The 19302-nt window shown below is 35.5% G+C and overlaps 1 protein-coding gene across 6 annotated transcripts in view; it reads left to right on the top strand.

Annotated features, from left to right (window-relative positions):
* Positions 1-19302, top strand: part of LOC107699155 (plasma membrane calcium-transporting ATPase 3-like) — a 31614-nt gene that overhangs the window by 9992 nt on the left and 2320 nt on the right. For 2 of the 6 annotated variants that reach the window (XM_016500343.1, XM_016500352.1), the window contains exons 6-22: positions 4817-4945; positions 5243-5308; positions 5507-5545; positions 6080-6244; positions 8105-8319; positions 8483-8725; positions 8854-9095; positions 10437-10671; positions 10856-11035; positions 11661-11748; positions 12008-12114; positions 12497-12688; positions 13226-13439; positions 13595-13806; positions 14766-14873; positions 14983-15165; positions 17230-17316. In XM_016500343.1, coding sequence (XP_016355829.1) covers positions 4817-4945; positions 5243-5308; positions 5507-5545; positions 6080-6244; positions 8105-8319; positions 8483-8725; positions 8854-9095; positions 10437-10671; positions 10856-11035; positions 11661-11748; positions 12008-12114; positions 12497-12688; positions 13226-13439; positions 13595-13806; positions 14766-14873; positions 14983-15165; positions 17230-17316 — 2705 coding nt within the window. Of the gene's footprint in view, positions 1-4816; positions 4946-5242; positions 5309-5506; positions 5546-6079; positions 6245-8104; positions 8320-8482; positions 8726-8853; positions 9096-10436; positions 10672-10855; positions 11036-11660; positions 11749-12007; positions 12115-12496; positions 12689-13225; positions 13440-13594; positions 13807-14765; positions 14874-14982; positions 15166-17229; positions 17384-19302 lie in introns of all 6 variants that reach the window. The other 4 variants (XM_016500381.1, XM_016500366.1, XM_016500360.1 and 1 more) reach the window with 4 other exon arrangements.

Here is a 19302-nt window from a genome sequence, read left to right as displayed (position 1 = left end):
TAAAGAATCATATCAACTTGTGGAAAATGGGCATCATATGACCCCTTTAAAGATCGTGTTTAATTGTGAATGTGAAGTTGGGGCGGCACGGTAGGGTTTTGCCTAGAGCGGCAGTTGAGCTCGCACCGGCCTTGCTGGGACAGACTAGTAGTAGTGGTTAAAAATCCAAAGGGTTGCAGGCTTGAACATGCAAAGGGTGTTCTGTTTGCTTGAGCAGGATGCTTATTCCCAGGGGCACTATTCCCTTTATTTATATGGCGATGTCACGTGTGTAGTATACTGTAAGTCTTCATAGAATTACCAGTATCAATTAATTTAGGGTGACATTATCGCAATCCATCTGAATTAAACTAATACAGAATTCAATTGAACCAAAGTATTCTGTCAATACTTTAACACTCAGTGTTTGGGCTAAATCTCATTGACTGATTTAATGAGAGAACGTCCCTGAGGTCTGATAAACAGGTTAATCAGCTTCCTCCCTCATCTGTGCTTCCTGGACAGAGGCTCAGATTTGTGTTAGGCCCTCCAGAGACCTGCTCTGTCATTTCTTTCCAATGATCGCAGCTCACCAGAGCAGCATCTGTTTCTCCGATTGGCCACACACGCAGTGCTACCACACGAGCTCAGCATAATCAAGTGTGAAAGAAAAATGGGAAATGGAATTGATGGAAACATAACATGCTTTTAGACATTTGATGTAAAAAATGCTTGTGTAACATGATTAGAGTGGACTCACATAACTGAATTGACATTAACAAAGAATAATGAATACTAATTTGTGGCAAAGAAAAAAATCTGAATATCGTTGACTCGCTCGAGTGTCCAATACAGAATCAGGATTGCTTGATTTGCCTATATTTTCAACAACAAGCCGTTTGAAAGTTTAGGGTCAATAAGTGTTGTTTTTGAAGAAGAAATTAATACTTTTATTCAGAGCGGATGTATTAAATTGATCAAAAGTGACAGTAAAGACATTTATAATCATTATAAAAGATTTCTTTTTCAAATAAATGCTGTTCTTTTACTGGAGTAATGGCTGCTGGAAATTTGGCTTTGCCATAAATTACATTCTAAAATAAAGAGTGAGAAGATCTGACCTTTTGTACAAGTTTTGTCTCTTAATGACCAAAACAAGACCTTTTGTTTCTTAATGATCAATTTTTATTTGATTATTAACCTACATTATAGCAGTTTTTTTGTTTTAACAGTTTTCAAAATCCTACACTTTCATGTTAATTTTCAGGTTTAAATACTAAAAACAGTTTATTATTTAATATGATCTCATATATATGATATATGATGGTAGATTAAAGTATAGTGGTACTGGATCAGTTCCAGCCTGTGCAGTCAGTTCTTCAGGTCATTGAGGAGGTGGATGGCCTGAGGGAGAACTTGTTTTGAAGGCAGGAGTTTCTTAATTTAAAACTGCTTTGATTTATCAAGATTAATTTTTGATAATCCAGTGAAACTCTTGGGCAAACTCTTGTTTGCATAAGATCTCCATGTTGTTTCAATAAGGATCTCTTGCTTCTGTACATGTTTCTGAACTTTCAGATGACTAGCTTCCATGAAAATGTTTTTTTTTTTTGTTTGTTTTATTGACAAGCCTTTTTTGTCATTCATCAGCTTATGCAATTAATCATCAAGGGGTGCATATTATTTTCTCAGCCATTATGGGAGAGGCATCTCTTCTCAACATGTATGTTTGAAGGCTTCTGTTGTGAAGAAGGAAATGCATGCTGTACAACATAATTGTCTTAATCAGTAATTTTGTCTTGTTTATCTCTGTAAAATATCTTCTCTCGTTGGCAATAGACATAAACCTCACTAAATTATTAAATAACAATGGGGTAGGAAAAGTGAACTTAATTCAAAATCCAGTGTTTGAAAACAAATGTTATTGTAACAAAATTGCTTTTCAAGTACATTTATGTGTATTTTATTTATGTACTTATTTTTTATTTTTTTTGGGTGTTCTGATTTTTTTTGCTGGAAAACAAGACAAAATCCTGGTAAAGAAAGCAAGAATTAATGTGCAATGAATCAGGGAACAAAGAAGCAATCTGGTTCAGTTTAATTGTATTACACCAAACTATGTTACAGACTTTTCATTAAGACCCTAAAGAATCATATCAACTTGTGGAAAATGGGCATCATATGACCCCTTTAAAGATCGTGTTTAATTGTGAATGTGAAGTTGGGGCGGCACGGTAGGGTTTTGCCTAGAGCGGCAGTTGAGCTCGCACCGGCCTTGCTGGGACAGACTAGTAGTAGTGGTTAAAAATCCAAAGGGTTGCAGGCTTGAACATGCAAAGGGTGTTCTGTTTGCTTGAGCAGGATGCTTATTCCCAGGGGCACTATTCCCTTTATTTATATGGCGATGTCACGTGTGTAGTATACTGTAAGTCTTCATAGAATTACCAGTATCAATTAATTTAGGGTGACATTATCGCAATCCATCTGAATTAAACTAATACAGAATTCAATTGAACCAAAGTATTCTGTCAATACTTTAACACTCAGTGTTTGGGCTAAATCTCATTGACTGATTTAATGAGAGAACGTCCCTGAGGTCTGATAAACAGGTTAATCAGCTTCCTCCCTCATCTGTGCTTCCTGGACAGAGGCTCAGATTTGTGTTAGGCCCTCCAGAGACCTGCTCTGTCATTTCTTTCCAATGATCGCAGCTCACCAGAGCAGCATCTGTTTCTCCGATTGGCCACACACGCAGTGCTACCACACGAGCTCAGCATAATCAAGTGTGAAAGAAAAATGGGAAATGGAATTGATGGAAACATAACATGCTTTTAGACATTTGATGTAAAAAATGCTTGTGTAACATGATTAGAGTGGACTCACATAACTGAATTGACATTAACAAAGAATAATGAATACTAATTTGTGGCAAAGAAAAAAATCTGAATATCGTTGACTCGCTCGAGTGTCCAATACAGAATCAGGATTGCTTGATTTGCCTATATTTTCAACAACAAGCCGTTTGAAAGTTTAGGGTCAATAAGTGTTGTTTTTGAAGAAGAAATTAATACTTTTATTCAGAGCGGATGTATTAAATTGATCAAAAGTGACAGTAAAGACATTTATAATCATTATAAAAGATTTCTTTTTCAAATAAATGCTGTTCTTTTACTGGAGTAATGGCTGCTGGAAATTTGGCTTTGCCATAAATTACATTCTAAAATAAAGAGTGAGAAGATCTGACCTTTTGTACAAGTTTTGTCTCTTAATGACCAAAACAAGACCTTTTGTTTCTTAATGATCAATTTTTATTTGATTATTAACCTACATTATAGCAGTTTTTTTGTTTTAACAGTTTTCAAAATCCTACACTTTCATGTTAATTTTCAGGTTTAAATACTAAAAACAGTTTATTATTTAATATGATCTCATATATATGATATATGATGGTAGATTAAAGTATAGTGGTACTGGATCAGTTCCAGCCTGTGCAGTCAGTTCTTCAGGTCATTGAGGAGGTGGATGGCCTGAGGGAGAACTTGTTTTGAAGGCAGGAGTTTCTTAATTTAAAACTGCTTTGATTTATCAAGATTAATTTTTGATAATCCAGTGAAACTCTTGGGCAAACTCTTGTTTGCATAAGATCTCCATGTTGTTTCAATAAGGATCTCTTGCTTCTGTACATGTTTCTGAACTTTCAGATGACTAGCTTCCATGAAAATGTTTTTTTTTTTTGTTTGTTTTATTGACAAGCCTTTTTTGTCATTCATCAGCTTATGCAATTAATCATCAAGGGGTGCATATTATTTTCTCAGCCATTATGGGAGAGGCATCTCTTCTCAACATGTATGTTTGAAGGCTTCTGTTGTGAAGAAGGAAATGCATGCTGTACAACATAATTGTCTTAATCAGTAATTTTGTCTTGTTTATCTCTGTAAAATATCTTCTCTCGTTGGCAATAGACATAAACCTCACTAAATTATTAAATAACAATGGGGTAGGAAAAGTGAACTTAATTCAAAATCCAGTGTTTGAAAACAAATGTTATTGTAACAAAATTGCTTTTCAAGTACATTTATGTGTATTTTATTTATGTACTTATTTTTTATTTTTTTTGGGTGTTCTGATTTTTTTTGCTGGAAAACAAGACAAAATCCTGGTAAAGAAAGCAAGAATTAATGTGCAATGAATCAGGGAACAAAGAAGCAATCTGGTTCAGTTTAATTGTATTACACACTAAAAGGAAAGGCCATGGAAGAGACTTCAGCTTTAATTTTGATCCTTGGTTTAGACAAGTGCAGGGGCTAGTGTGAGCACAACAAATAACAACAATACATTACACGAGGCTATCCATTGGACAATGATGGAATAACAGTATATGCTTATATTTTCCATTACCCTCACCTTGAGATGACAAAATCCTGTAGATTAAGATACTGTTTTTTAATATGAATTTAAAAGATTTTTGTGACTCTTTTAATTTCCTGAAATTATATTTCCCTAAAATATTATTTGTATAAACGATTAAATGTAATTAATTGTTTGAGATTAAACATGCTATAACTGGAGACACCTGAGCTTCTAGTCATCTATAAAGGTTTTTATGCTCAAAATATATATTAAAATGAATACTGAAGTCCTTTAGTCAGTAGCTAACCATTTTGAGTCACAAGATGGCGCCAATAAGCTATTTTAATTTGGATTAGTAAAAAAAGTGAGAGACTGCTGAGTGATACGAAAGACATAAAAGTATGTAATAACTGGTGTTTGAAGAGCTGTGAAGACATTGTTGAAAATATTTACTGTAAAAATCTTCTCTGTGTTTCACGAAACTCAGGCACTCATGTAATGGAGGGCTCTGGGAAAATGTTGGTGACCGCTGTTGGTGTCAACTCTCAAACGGGCATCATCTTCACCCTCTTGGGGGCCGGAGAGTTGGAGGAGGAGAAGAAAGACTGCAAGAAAGGTTGGCATCTGACAGTTCTTCAAACTATTTTATAAATGGTGGTTAAAATTGAGCATGAATAAACATTCACATCAAAAAAGAAAAATCAATTTTGCTCGAATACCCATATAGAATTATCCAGATACAAAATGTCTAATGGTCTGGGTCAATTCTATTCAATGCATTGAAATGCTCAGAAATGTTGCACACTCATTTGAGTTGATTTTTCATTGCTTTTGTTCAGCATTTAGGTTTTATTTTGTCTTTACATACCACCTCCATTTTTGTCCTATCCTCTGTTTCCAACAATTCTATCAGAGGTCAATAGTAATTCATCCATGCTGTTCTCCAGTGTTGAAGCCAAAGAACACAACATCATAAATGGTAGGTGACATTCACAATAGAAAGATGACTCCTAAACAGACATCCTGGTTTTAGCTCTCCATATCTGTCAAATATTATCCCTCCATGTTTCATGTTTTCTTTCTCATGCAATTTATTGTTCTCTCATGTCAGCTACATTGACCTCAAGCAGCAGAAATTATATTTGTTTTATTTAAATGTCTGCATTAACTTTCACAGGGAAACAAGATGGCACCCTGGAGAACAATCAAAATAAAGGTGACTCAAGACTGATTTAGAATTGAGTTATCACTTTTAAGAGGCATGTTCAGATAGATTTATGGTGAGATAAAATCATTATTATGACAAGCAATTTTCAGAATGAAAAACTGCAGACTGCACAGTAATTACTGTATACTGCCTACTATTTTGTCTAAACATTTATGTGAAATAATGTAACAAGCATTTCATATTGTAGTCTGCTACAGTCACATTGAACTCATAACTTTGCGTGTAGTGAGTACCATCCTGCTATCATGGTATACAAATAATAATAATTTTTATAATTGTTATCATTATTAACAGAGAAATAAAAAATAATATTTATCTTTATGAATTAATTTAAGATATTATTATATTTAGTTACATTTTGTAAAATGTCTTTTGTCAGTCAGATCAAATAATGATATTGTGCATACTGTGCGCAGTATACATACTGCAAACCGCAAAAAGTGTGTAGTTTGCTATTCTGAACATTTTTAACAATTGCCTATCATTCTACTTGCTTGATTACTTTGTCTCCACCCACTATAGCTAAGAAACAGGATGAGGCTGTTGCCATGGAGATGCAGCCTCTGAAGAGTGCAGAAGGTGGGGAAGTGGAGGAAAAAGAAAAGAAAAAAGCTAGTGTGCCCAAGAAGGAGAAATCAGTTCTTCAGGGCAAACTCACCAAGCTGGCAGTGCAAATCGGGAAAGCAGGTGGGGAAGTCTAATGTTAGGTCAAGTTCTTCTGATCGTGTTATCTTTTTTATGTCAAGCTTTGGATTTGCTAATACTCAGGGATAGGAGTTTTACTGAACCTCTAAGTTACACAATACTGTTTAAAAGTTTGGGGTCATTAATATATATATATATATTTATACAACAGTTCTTTGTGGTCCTTGAATCTGATTGGCTGAGAGGAGTGCGATATTCTAGTGATAACAGAGCTCCAACCAATTCACTGTTTGTATCACTCCGCTTGCAGTATTTCTCACAGCGGGTGTCATGGCAGACGACCAAATCCACTATAATTTTATAAATAATACTGTTTTTGTGTCACGGAATGTAGTTTTTTAGAAAGAAAGCTGTTTAGACAAGAATGTACTTGCTTAGACTTCAAATATGCGGTTTGTTAATAAAGATAACTTCTATTTGAAAATTTGCTTCGACGTTTTGGGAGATGTGAGCTCCAGGGCGTCAGAGGCCGTTCAGCGCTCATGAACCCGCCGAGAGCAGCCTTACCTCGGCCAGTTCTTTGGGAATTTGGCGATGGCTCTGATGTCTATAGTGGTTAAACATGAGATATAATTAGTTTTGGGTAGGAATGTAACGATTCACTCAACTCACGATTCGATTCACGGTTTTGATTTCACGATTCGATTCACAATTTCTTTTTTTTTTACAAAATGAGATTTAAGACAAATTATAAACAAAATGTGTCCTTTTATTATTGCTTGAACAAAATGCTGCACGTTTATTTGTGAAATTGAAATATAACACTATAATAAGATACTAATATAGCACTTGCAAATGCTTTTATCAAGCAAGATTTATAAAAAGAACAATCGGTCTCTTTCTCAATCTAGTTTTTTGTATCACCCAAAATAAATGAATATTTTGTTACATTAAGTGGGTATTCTGACTAAGGTATTTACTTGATAAAATATGGGGTTATTTCATTTGATTTACCACATTTATCTGACTCGTACATAAATTATGATGTTATGCACTACCATCCAAAAGTTTGGGGTCAGTTTTTTTTTTCTTTGAAAGAAATAAATACTCCTGTCAGAGCCGACAGTCTAGTGGACAGCGCTCCGACATATAGTGCAGCTGCGCTTTGGGGAACCCGAGTTTGAGTCCCAGCTCATGCTTTTCCAATCCCATTCTCCTCTCTCTGTCCCCATTTGTTTCCTGTCTGCTCTCCACTGTTCTATATAATAAAGGCAAAAGCGCCAAAAAATAAATCTTACAGAAATAAATGCTTATATTAAATTGATCAAAAGTGACTAAAGGCTTTTTTTTATTTTATTTTACAAAATAAATCTATTTCAAATAAATGCTGTTCTTTTGAACTTTCTATTTATCAGAATACTGAAAAAAGTATCATGGTTCCCACAAAAAATGTTAAGCAGCACAACTGCACAATAATAAGAAATATTTACTGAGCACCAAATCAGCATATTACAATGATTTCTGAAGCATCATGTGACACTGAAGACTGGAGTAATGGCTGCTGAAAATTAAACTTTTCCAGTAAATTACATTTTAAAATATATATAAAATAGAAAGTTATTTTAAATGTTAATATTATCTCACAATATTACTGTTTTTATTGTATTTTTGATCAAATAATTTCAGTCTTGATGAGCATGGGAGACTTCTTTAGTAAAACTTATCAACCCCAAACTTTTGGACGGTAGTATATATTTTGTTCAGTTATTTTGTTCGGTAGTATATATTTTGTTCAGTTATTAACTAAATTTTTTTGTGGATGATATCTCAAATTGTGCATCTCTTTGAGAAGAGGTGTGCTATAAGGTTTCTCAGCAATCAAAGATGTATGATATATTCCAGGTCTGGTGATGTCCGCCATCACTGTGATTATCCTGATGCTGTACTTCGTGATCGAAACGTTTGTCATTCAGGGACGGGTCTGGTTGACAGAATGCACACCTATTTATGTGCAGTACTTTGTCAAATTCTTCATCATCGGAGTTACAGTTCTGGTGGTGGCTGTGCCAGAGGGTTTGCCACTGGCTGTCACTATATCATTGGCCTACTCCGTAAAGGTGAGTTAGAAATGAATAATTAGTAGTTTCTTAAAAGTTATGTCGAAGAATGCACCTGTTTTTGTGAAGTTGTGTCCATCATGGAAGTGTCATTTACACACACACATTCACACTGGCAAGTGCCACTAACATTTTAACACTTCCCATCAATGCCTTTCCACAGAAAATGATGAAGGACAATAACCTGGTGCGTCATTTGGACGCATGTGAGACTATGGGCAATGCCACTGCTATTTGCTCAGATAAAACAGGGACCCTCACCACTAACCGGATGACAGTAGTGCAGATTTATGTAAGGGACCAGCACTTCCGCGACATCCCAAGACCAGACCAGATTAACCCAAAGACACTGGAGCTCATCACCAGTGCTATTGCTGTGAATTGCGCCTACACCTCCAAAATAATGGTGAGAGGCTTTTAGTAAAGCAGTAAACCATTAGAGGCCATGCATTACAGTGATTTCACTACAGTTACGACCGTCATTTCATCTTTTAATTTACTCTGTCTTCCACTCTCTTCACCTCTTCTTCCCAGGCTGCAGATAAGGAAGGTGGGCTGCCCAAACAAGTGGGTAATAAGACAGAATGTGCTCTGCTGGGACTCGTGCTGGGCCTGAAGCAGGACTACCAAGCTGTGAGGGAGCAGATCCCAGAAGAGAAGCTCTATAAAGTCTACACCTTTAATTCTGTCAGAAAATCCATGAGCACCGTCATTCAGATGCCTGATGGAAGCTTCCGCTTATACAGCAAAGGAGCCTCTGAGATCCTGCTCCGAAAGTAAATGATGTCTTTGTATACGTGGTGATTTTTAAAATTGCAATAGTAATGTGCAATGTTAAGATGACATATAACATTATCTGTTGAACTGATAATAATTGTACTAAAAACAGTTGCACTTTATTTATGATTTATATACACTAACATTCGAAAGTTTTGTCTGGGATAACTAACATTTCCCTTTCATGGGAACTTCGAACTGCGTCCTCTAGGGGTCGCTATGGGGAACGCCTCGTCGTGACCCGTGTCTGAAGCATACATTGAAAAAACACCAACTCGTTGGCCGGCGACAGCCATGACGTCACTACCGGTGCGACTATAGTATAAATAGGCGCCGGGAGCACACATCTATTTATACTATAGTCGCACCGGTAGTGACGTCATGGCTGTCGCCGGCCAACGAGTTGGTGTTTTTTCAATGTATGCTTCAGACACGGGTCACGACGAGGCGTTCCCCATAGCGACCCCTAGAGGATGCAGTGTCTCGTTCCCTACTCAGGGAACCATGGTTACATAAGTAACCTGAGACGTTCTTTTTAAAATAAATGCCGTTTTAATTTGTTTATGGAAAAATCCTGAAAAGAGACAATGTATAGCAGTTTTCAACATTGATAATAATAGGACATGTTTCTTGAGCAGCAAAGCAGCATATTAGAATGATTTCTGAAGGATCATTTGACACTGAAGACTGGATTAATGATGCTGAAAATTCAGCTTTGCCATTATAGGAATAAATTGTTTTAAAATATATTAAAATAGAAAACAGGTATTAGATTATACAAATATTTCGTAGTAATACTGTTTTAACTGTATTTTTGATCAAATAAATGCAGCTTTGGTGAACAAGCATTTTTCAAAAGCAAAAAATATTACTGATGTCAAACACTTAAATGCTAGTGTATTTTATTTATTCTATATATTTATAAGATTTAGTTCTGATTTTGATAATCAACATTTTGCGAAGGTTAAGCATCTTGTTTCACTGGCCATTTGTTAAAAAATGTTCAAACTAAAGACTACTACTTTCTTCGAGGCCTAATTTGTACCTAATTTATGAAAAGTGCCAAATAGAAAAGACAAAAAAATCAGTCTTGATAGATATTTAATTCAGAGACTATTTTAACCATACACTGCTGGAAGAACAAAACAATGGAGAGTAAGAGTGTTCTGAAGTTTTCTGAAAATTATTTGTCTAAAAAGCGTTCTGAAAATAAATATAGGGTAAGTGTTAACAGGAATCTCACCTCTTTCTAACTGGCTTCTGGGTAAATTTTGAAAAGTGCAGTCTTTGTCAAAAAAATGCAGTGTAAAAATTTTTTAACAGTTCTGCCTTCATCTCAGGTGCTCGTTCATCTTGGGACGTGACGATGAGGCTCGTGCTTTTAGGCCACGGGACAAAGATGAAATGGTGAAGAAAGTGATTGAACCGATGGCATGCGATGGCCTTCGTACGATATGCATCGCTTACCGGGAGCTCCCAGCTGACCCCATGCCAGATTGGGACAATGAGACAGACATTGTCTCCAACCTTACCTGCATCACCGTGGTCGGCATTGAAGACCCTGTTCGACCTGAGGTATACTGACCAGTTTACTGTCTTGGATATGTGTGTACTCTTAGTTTTTAGTTTATCTCTCCTATTTACCTAAGAAACTGCACATACCCTTTAACCTCTGAGAATCATTAATCATAAGAAGACTTAAAAGGCATAATTATGATATTGCTATCTGTTCTGATTTGCTGATTATAATTCCAATCAGGTCCCAGAAGCCATCAGGAAGTGCCAACGAGCAGGCATCACTGTGCGTATGGTGACAGGTGACAACATAAACACTGCACGTGCCATTGCTGCCAAATGTGGCATCATCCATCCTGGCGACGACTTCCTGTGCATGGAAGGGAAGGAATTCAACAGGCGAATCAGAAATGAGAAAGGAGAGGTATACTTCCATGTTTTGTAGTATGGAGCTTATGCAGGAACTATTTCTATATAAATCTTTATTGCTTTATTGCCAAATCCTTATTGCCAAGTTTCATTCAAAAAACATAACATGCGCAAATACAGTGTAAATGAAATGCTAAAAATATCTAGATGAGTGATGATATATGAAGTTACATATACAATATTGCTGTTCAAAAGTTTTTTTTGTGTTTTTTTTCAAAGAAATAATACTTTAATTCAGCAAGGATACATTAAATTGATCAAAAGTGACAGTAAAGACAATGTTATTATGTATAAAGATATGATGTATAAAGACAATGTTGTTTTTATTAGAACTTTCTATTCATCATTCTGATTTTTTTTTTCAATCCTGAAAAAAGTATCACAATTTCCACAAAAATAATAAGCAGCATTTAAAAAAAAACATCTATTAAAATAGAATTTAAAAAAAAATTTAAATAATAATATTTCACAATATTAATGTTTTTACTGTATTTTTGATCAAGTGAATTAATCCTGGGTGAGCATAAGAGTCTTTTCTAAAAAACATGAAAAAATCCTAGCGAACCCAAACTTTATAATGGTGGTGTAGATATTAATTTTTCTTTTCAACTTTTTTGCAGGTTGAGCAAGAGCGCATTGACAAAATTTGGCCCAAGCTCAGAGTTCTTGCTCGTTCCTCCCCTACAGACAAACACACACTAGTCAAGGGTGAGTCTCTCCCTCAGTTGCGTTCATACCTTGTTCCTATGGGGATGATTACCATTCCATTATGTCCTTAATGGAATTCTCTCATAATGTAAAAGTGATATGATGACATTTATGCTGACTTCAGCAGAGATACCAAGCTTTTCCTGATGTCGAAGATGATAATTTTTTTTCAGCATATTGGCCAACTTTACATTACAGATCTTTTGGTCTCGAATCGATTATTAGGATTTTTTTTATTTTGTGTATGTCTTGTGTTCAGGTATCATAGACAGCACCATTGTAGAACAAAGGCAGGTGGTTGCAGTCACCGGTGACGGCACAAATGACGGACCTGCTCTGAAGAAAGCTGATGTGGGGTTTGCAATGGTGAGAAGATCCATCCACTAAATATGTGAAAGATTGCCATCTATTTTTAAGATTCTGTTACACATAGTGCAATGATAAAACCAACTGGATCTAAATATGAGACATTCAGTGCACATGAATGTTGCTTTTACACTAGAGGTTTTGGTTAGGCTCAGGTTTGATTGACAGTAAAGTTTGTTTCTTTGATTAGTATGAAAGCCATCTTCCAAACCACCCTTCAAGTTCATTTGAAAAGTTCAAGCAGGTGTATAACAGCTGGAATACACAAGTGTGAAAGCAAAATTGTAATTCTTATTTTTAAATTCAATATTAAGTTGAAACATACCAGATTCAAAGATGTGTGAATGTTCAAAAATAGTAATCGATTTCTCTGTTTGCATAGGGCATTGCTGGTACAGATGTGGCCAAGGAGGCCTCTGACATCATCCTGACGGACGATAACTTCTCCAGCATAGTAAAGGCTGTGATGTGGGGACGGAATGTGTATGACAGCATCTCCAAATTCTTACAGTTTCAGCTCACAGTGAATGTGGTGGCTGTCATAGTAGCCTTCACTGGTGCCTGCATCACGCAGGTACATGCATATACTTATATATGTCTACATACTTCCATTCAAAGATTTGGGGTCAGTAAGATGTTTAAAAAAATGTATTTGCTTCCAATAAATACTGTTCTTTTGAACTTTCTATTCATTAAAGAATCCTGAAAAAAAATATATTATTGTTTTCACAAAAATATTAAGCAGCACAACCGTTTTCAAGATTGATAATAATAAAAATTGTTTCTTGAACACCAAATCAGCATATTAGAATGATTTGTGAAGGATTATGTGACACTGAAGACTGGAGTAATGATGCTAAAAATTCCACAAAATTTATTTAACAAACAGATATTTTAAAGTTGTTATAATACCTCACAATATTACTGTTTTTACACTATTTATGATCACATAAATTCAGCCTTGGTCATCTTAAAAGACTTAATTCAAAGACATCTTACCAACTGAAACATTTGAATGGTAGTGTATATATGCACTAGTATAACCTGACATTTAATCTGTGATTTAGTTATTTACCTCTTTATTTCTTTTGGTCTGTTTTGGTGTATGTAGGATTCATCCCTTAAGGCTGTGCAGATGCTGTGGGTTAATCTGATCATGGACACGTTTGCTTCTCTGGCTCTTGCCACCGAGCCGCCCAACGAAGCATTGCTCCTGAGGAAGCCCTACGGCCGAAACAACCCCCTCATATCCAGAACCATGATGAAGAACATCCTTGGACATGCAGTGTTCCAGCTTACCATCATCTTCACCCTGCTCTTTGTAGGTATGGTACATTGCACACTGGTTCTGTCAAAGGATTTGATCTATACATAACCTTCTTTCTCTTTCTTCTGATGTCTGCAAGGTTGCACAATTAATGTGCGTCAAATCTGTTATCAGTCAATATTACAGTTGGTGTTTTGTTTTTTTTCCTCTCAGGTGAGAAGATCTTTGACATAGACAGTGGACGTAATGCCCTACTTCACTCTCCTCCCTCTGAGCATTACACCATCATCTTTAACACCTTTGTCCTCATGCAACTCTTCAATGAGATCAATGCCCGTAAGATCCATGGAGAGAGGAACGTGTTCGATGGAATCTTCGCAAACCCCATCTTCTGTTCAATTGTGCTGGGGACCTTCGCAATACAGGTGAACGCATATCTCCAGATATTTAAGTCTAGATTATTTGATTTCCATTTCTACTTGTTTAATGGTCTTTATAAACAAATGCCATATATACATATGCAACCATTAAAATGTTTGGGCTTTTTAATGATTATTAAAGAAGTGTCTTATGCTCACCAAGGCTGCATTTATTTGATCAAAAATATAGTAAAAACAGTAATATTTTGAAGTATTATTACAGTCTAAAATAAGTGTTGTAATATACTTTAAAGTGTAATTTTTTCCTGTGATGGCAAAGCTGAATTTTCAGCATAATTTACTCCAGTCTTCAGTGGCACATGATCCTTCAGAAATCATTCTGATTTGCTGCTCAAGAAACGTTTCTTATTATCAATGTTGAAAACAATTGTGCTGTTTAATATACTTGTGGAAACGATGATACAGTTTTTTTTCACGATTCTTAGATTAATATAAAGTTAGAAAAAATTACATTTATTTGAAATATCTTCTTTTTTTTTTACTGTCACTTTTGATCAATTTATTGTGTCCTTGCTTAATAAAAGTTTTCTTTTCTAAAAAAAAAACAACTTTTTCTTATCCCAAATCTTTGTGGTAGCTGAAATTAAATCTTAAGCAGTGTGGTATGATATAATTTATCTGAAACCATTTTAAAGATCATGGGTTTAAATATTTTTTATTGTTTCTATTTATATTATTATTATTATTATTATTTTTAACTATAATATAAATAGATTAATAATTATTTTTTTAATATGTACATGCCATTTTTATGTCCTCACATGAATTAGAAAAGAGACTATATGGCATATCTGAACTTTAAAAAAATGCATTTGTTACATGGCAAGGAAGTTTTAACTGAAATACTTTCCCTCATATATATTCTTACATTTTGATGCATTTGTGCTTCACACATGGATGGAAGTAAACCACTCCACTCCCGTATCTGTGTTTATGCTTTGTAGATTGTGATTGTGCAGTTTGGTGGGAAACCCTTCAGCTGTTCTCCCTTAAATGCGGAGCAGTGGCTTTGGTGCCTGTTTGTGGGAATGGGAGAGCTGATCTGGGGACAGGTAAGTGCTGCAATCGACTGCTTTTCTATTCTAGAAGATCTCAAAAACAGAAAATGAGTTTCCAAAATATCAGTTTTAATTGTACTTTATTGTATTGTTTTCTCTCTAGGTGATAGCATCAGTGCCAACACATCAGCTGAAGTGTCTAAAAGAAGCGGGCCATGGGATGACTCAAGACGAGATCATGGAAGAAGAGCTAGCTGAGGATGAGGATGAGATTGACTATGCCGAGAGAGAGCTGAGACGAGGACAGATCCTGTGGTTCAGAGGACTCAACCGAATTCAGACTCAGGTGACATTCAGTCTCTGTCTAGTCCTGTCTGTTTTAACATTGCTTTTGCATTGTTTCTGACAGGGACAGCTGTTCCCGTGTAGACACGTACTGCCTTAAAATATACCAAATGCCTTTTGTGCCACATGCTCTAGTTTGCGCACTTTTTTCAAACTTTACTTTCTTCATAACTCAAACATATTTTTCTTTCTTCACCAGCCTTTATAAACTGATGAAATATTAATATTTAACAAGCTTCCTGTGTTGTAAATCTTAACTTATCTCTCTCCGTCACTTCATCCTTTATTCTCTCTGCTTCTAATATCATGCTATTTTATTGAGTCCTTTTTGCACTGCTACTCACGTCTGAACTTTTCCACGACATTCTAATTTATTGAGATGCACCTGTATTTTTGCTGCTTGGAAACTATTATTGGCCTTTTTGAATTTTTAAATGCTAACATGGTTTGTATACACAGTGTTTCTTCAAGTATAGGCACTTTCGCACTTACTTTCTGAACCAACAAATGTCATTTTCACCACATCTCAAACTGTTTTGTATTTGATAACATTGTGGTGGAAATGCCGTTTTCATTTTAATAATAATTTTAATAAAATTTCATAGATAGCAGTTTATGTGTTCTAAATAGACACCGTTAAATACTTTCATACTCTGAATTTGATTGGAAATGATAAAAAAACGCAGTTAAAAAAAAAAGTTTATTATTTTCTTCACACATCACATCACGTCTCTTATTTCTCATTATTTTAAGCATGCTTTTCACTACTGTATCCTTTCTTTGTTGGTTGCAGTGTTCATTTTGACAGCAAATTTTGATTTAGTTTTAGTCATACTCTTTTGACTAAAATGCCATTTAATTTGACATAATTTAGTAATCTGAATTGTTTTAGTTTAATTTGAGTTCATTTTAATAGCATTTTAGTCAACTAAATCTATATAGTAGATTTAGTCGACTAAAATCTAGTGAATTTAGTGTAATGCACTAAATAAGAATTTCTTTAAACTTTCCAAACGTATAGGCCTATATTCCTGGAGAAAACATCTATTAATCTGTTAATATGAATGATAAGGTTTGAACATGCAATATAGACATGTTTTTATCTTAAAATTAAATAAAACTACTTCTCATAAAGAAACAAGAACATGGTGTTCTTTTCAATGAAATACCAATGGTTTTATAATATGCATTCTTTCAACATTCTTCTTTCCAGCAGACATATTTATTTGTGTAAATTAAATTTAGATGAAACCTTATTAGGTTTACTAAAGTGATTCATTTTTGAGCGTTTTATGAGACGTGAAGCAATTGAATGCTAGCTTATGTCTCGCCGGATAGATCTGTGCGTTATAATTCAAATGTGTGCCATCTACCCTCCCTACCTCACAGGAGATTAGTTCTGACTGGATCTCTCCCTAAAACATTTTCGTCTAGTTTTTATTCGTTGATGAAAATGTCAATAGATTTTTGTCATAGTTTTTGTTTTGTTATCTCATTTTCGTCTGTGAAAAAAATGTTGTTGACGAAAATTGTAACAAAAATTATTCGCCAGTGAAATTAACACTGGTTGTTTGTGATGGAAATAATACCACTACTGAGGGAGAGTCAATTTGTGTAATAACATTTTTTTTTTTTTTAATTATAATTATTTTCACTATGTTTTGAAATAGTTTTAAAATTGTAAATAGTTTGAAATAGTATTGAAATAGTTTTTAAAAATGTAATAATTTATGTATTTTTATATTTTAAGATTGAAAGTTGGGCTCTCTCAAGGGTAAAACAATACAATTTATACATTTTAAAAAAACATTCCAATACAGTTTTAATGTGAGTTTCACATAACGAAAAGAAAATTTAAATCTATTAGATTTAATAACTTATAAAGTGCTCATAGTTGAAGAAACACCCGTAAACACTGGATGGTTGGCATGCACTTTATGAAATGCTGCTTTTCCTGCAAGCCATTGCTCCTCAAAACCCGCTCAAGTGATTAAAGCCCCATCCCGTTCATTTCATGAATCTCATTCGCCTGTCTGTGTGATGTCCTTCTCTCTCTCTCCTGCAGATGGAGGTAGTGAGTACCTTCAAGAGAAGTGGTTCGTTTCAGGGTGCAGTGAGACGCCGCTCTTCAGTGCTCAGCCAACTCCATGACGTAACCAATAATTCTACTCCCTCTCACGTAGTTCTCTCCACTGCCAATGCAACTGGTGCCCCCGGGAGTGAGTCCTTACATTCTGTTAACGGCACCTCGTAGAGCCCGTGCACCCAGATGGCTAGCATACACACCAACACACACACACGTGCATTGTTGCCTGCTTTCAAACGCGACTAGTCTGCTGAATGTTGAGTGTGTGTGTGTGCAAGAGGGAGATAGAGCAGATTATTATTGGAGCATCTGTTTTATCTCTCTACATGTGCATTTTTAGTTTGTTTCGCTTATTTGTTTGTGGCCTTTCTTTCTTTCTTCCTTGCTACCTCATAACTTATTTCTTGCTCTTGCTGTTTAATTCTGGCTTGGTGCTGCCAAGATGAAGCTGTGTTCTTTTTCTTGTTACCTTTTTTTTTTTTTATTCTCCCGTTGCTTGATTTGCCAATAATTCACCCTCAAATCAATGTTGCCATAAAGGGCTACCAGAATTTCACACGAAAGAGCCAAACATCAATTGAACTGAATTGAGAAACTAAAGTGGAGATGTTTCATCTTTTTGACAACATGGGAACAATGAAAGCAAAAGGTTGACTGCTGTAAACCTGCGAGTATAAGCCCATAATGGTTTCTGCTGCCGTTTTCATATTAGGGATATTAGCATTGATAATGCTAACGTTTTTCTATCCCGTTCAGGACAAAAAGCATACAAGTGTGCCATGTTTTTTGCTCTGTCTTTGTGCACCTTGTTCAGATTTTCCTTTCTCTCTTCACAGGTTTCATGTTATAAACCGCCACACTTGTCATCTAATGAAAATGTTGCTGCTTGAGTTTCTACACATAAGAAAATCGTTCTTACTCTCTGCTGCTTTGATTTATTGTCACAAAACAGCTGTAGTTTTGGGGACCGTCTTCTTGGAAGTCATTCTCACAGACAGTGATTTGTTTATGAGGGTTTGATGCACCAAATATAACATCAACATTGCCCTCCAGGTACCAACGATCTTTTCTGTGGTCTAAAGAAAACAGCTGTGTCTTAGTGTTTCCAAATCCCTTCAAAGAGACCACCGAGCATTAGCCCAGCTTGAATGCCCCCCAGTTTCATTATCATTTCCCTTTCAGTGTTAATCTTCAGTTCCTTTTATTTATGAACCTTTAAAAATGAAATATATTTTGTTCTCCTTTTTATTCCTTTTTTTTTAAAACATGGGTGTCTTATCTTGTCCTGTCCTGACAGTCTTGTCCAGTATATTCTTTTTTTTCTGTTTTTATTTTCGTCGTTGTCCTTGTTTCATCATCTTGTAGCACTTTGTGCTGTTTTCTTAGATTAAATCAACAGAGAAGGGAAAGATCCAGCTACATTGAGTATATATTTTTGCATCACATGCCTTAGTGATGTTGCACAAGAGGGCTGCTTCTCAAAAGCTTTTGTTGGGCCATCACGCCACAACAAAATAACATGACTTTGTGTAGTCTGTAGGATTAGACCTCCATCCTTCAAACATCTGTCTTTCACCTCCCTTCTCTTGCCGTCTGTCATGAGGAGTTCTGATGTGATGTGTTTGGAACAACTATTCAAACACAATCCCTTTTCTGTTTTTCCATCCAGTGCCAGAATTACAAAAGACTAGCTGATTCCTCACTGCAGTTAATTCAAAATGTTTTTTTTTTCCCTCTTTGATATCATAACCATTACAAATTCTGGGCCTTATACTCGAAAGTTTACAATGTCAGTGCAGCTTTAAATTAAGCAGGAACCTCAAAACGAATGGCTCTTTGGAAAAACAAAGCCACAGAAGCACTGTTGTGTCCATGTTGTGAAGTCCCCTCCCTCTGTCAGTCACATTGCTTTGTGGTCATTCCCGAACGTGGTTTGGCTATGCATGTAGAATGCAGAGAGCGTGGAAAAAAACAACTTGCATCCGATGAATGTTACGGTCCAACATGCATGGTCACAAACAATTTTTCAAGAAGATGCATTTTCACCACGGC

The sequence above is a fragment of the Sinocyclocheilus anshuiensis genome, unplaced genomic scaffold (assembly GCF_001515605.1).
Source record: "Sinocyclocheilus anshuiensis isolate Anshui unplaced genomic scaffold, SAMN03320099.WGS_v1.1 scaffold477, whole genome shotgun sequence".
Classification (NCBI taxonomy): Eukaryota; Metazoa; Chordata; class Actinopteri; order Cypriniformes; family Cyprinidae; genus Sinocyclocheilus; species Sinocyclocheilus anshuiensis.
Note: the sequence above shows the minus strand (reverse complement) of the source record. Positions and strands in the feature narration are given on the sequence as shown.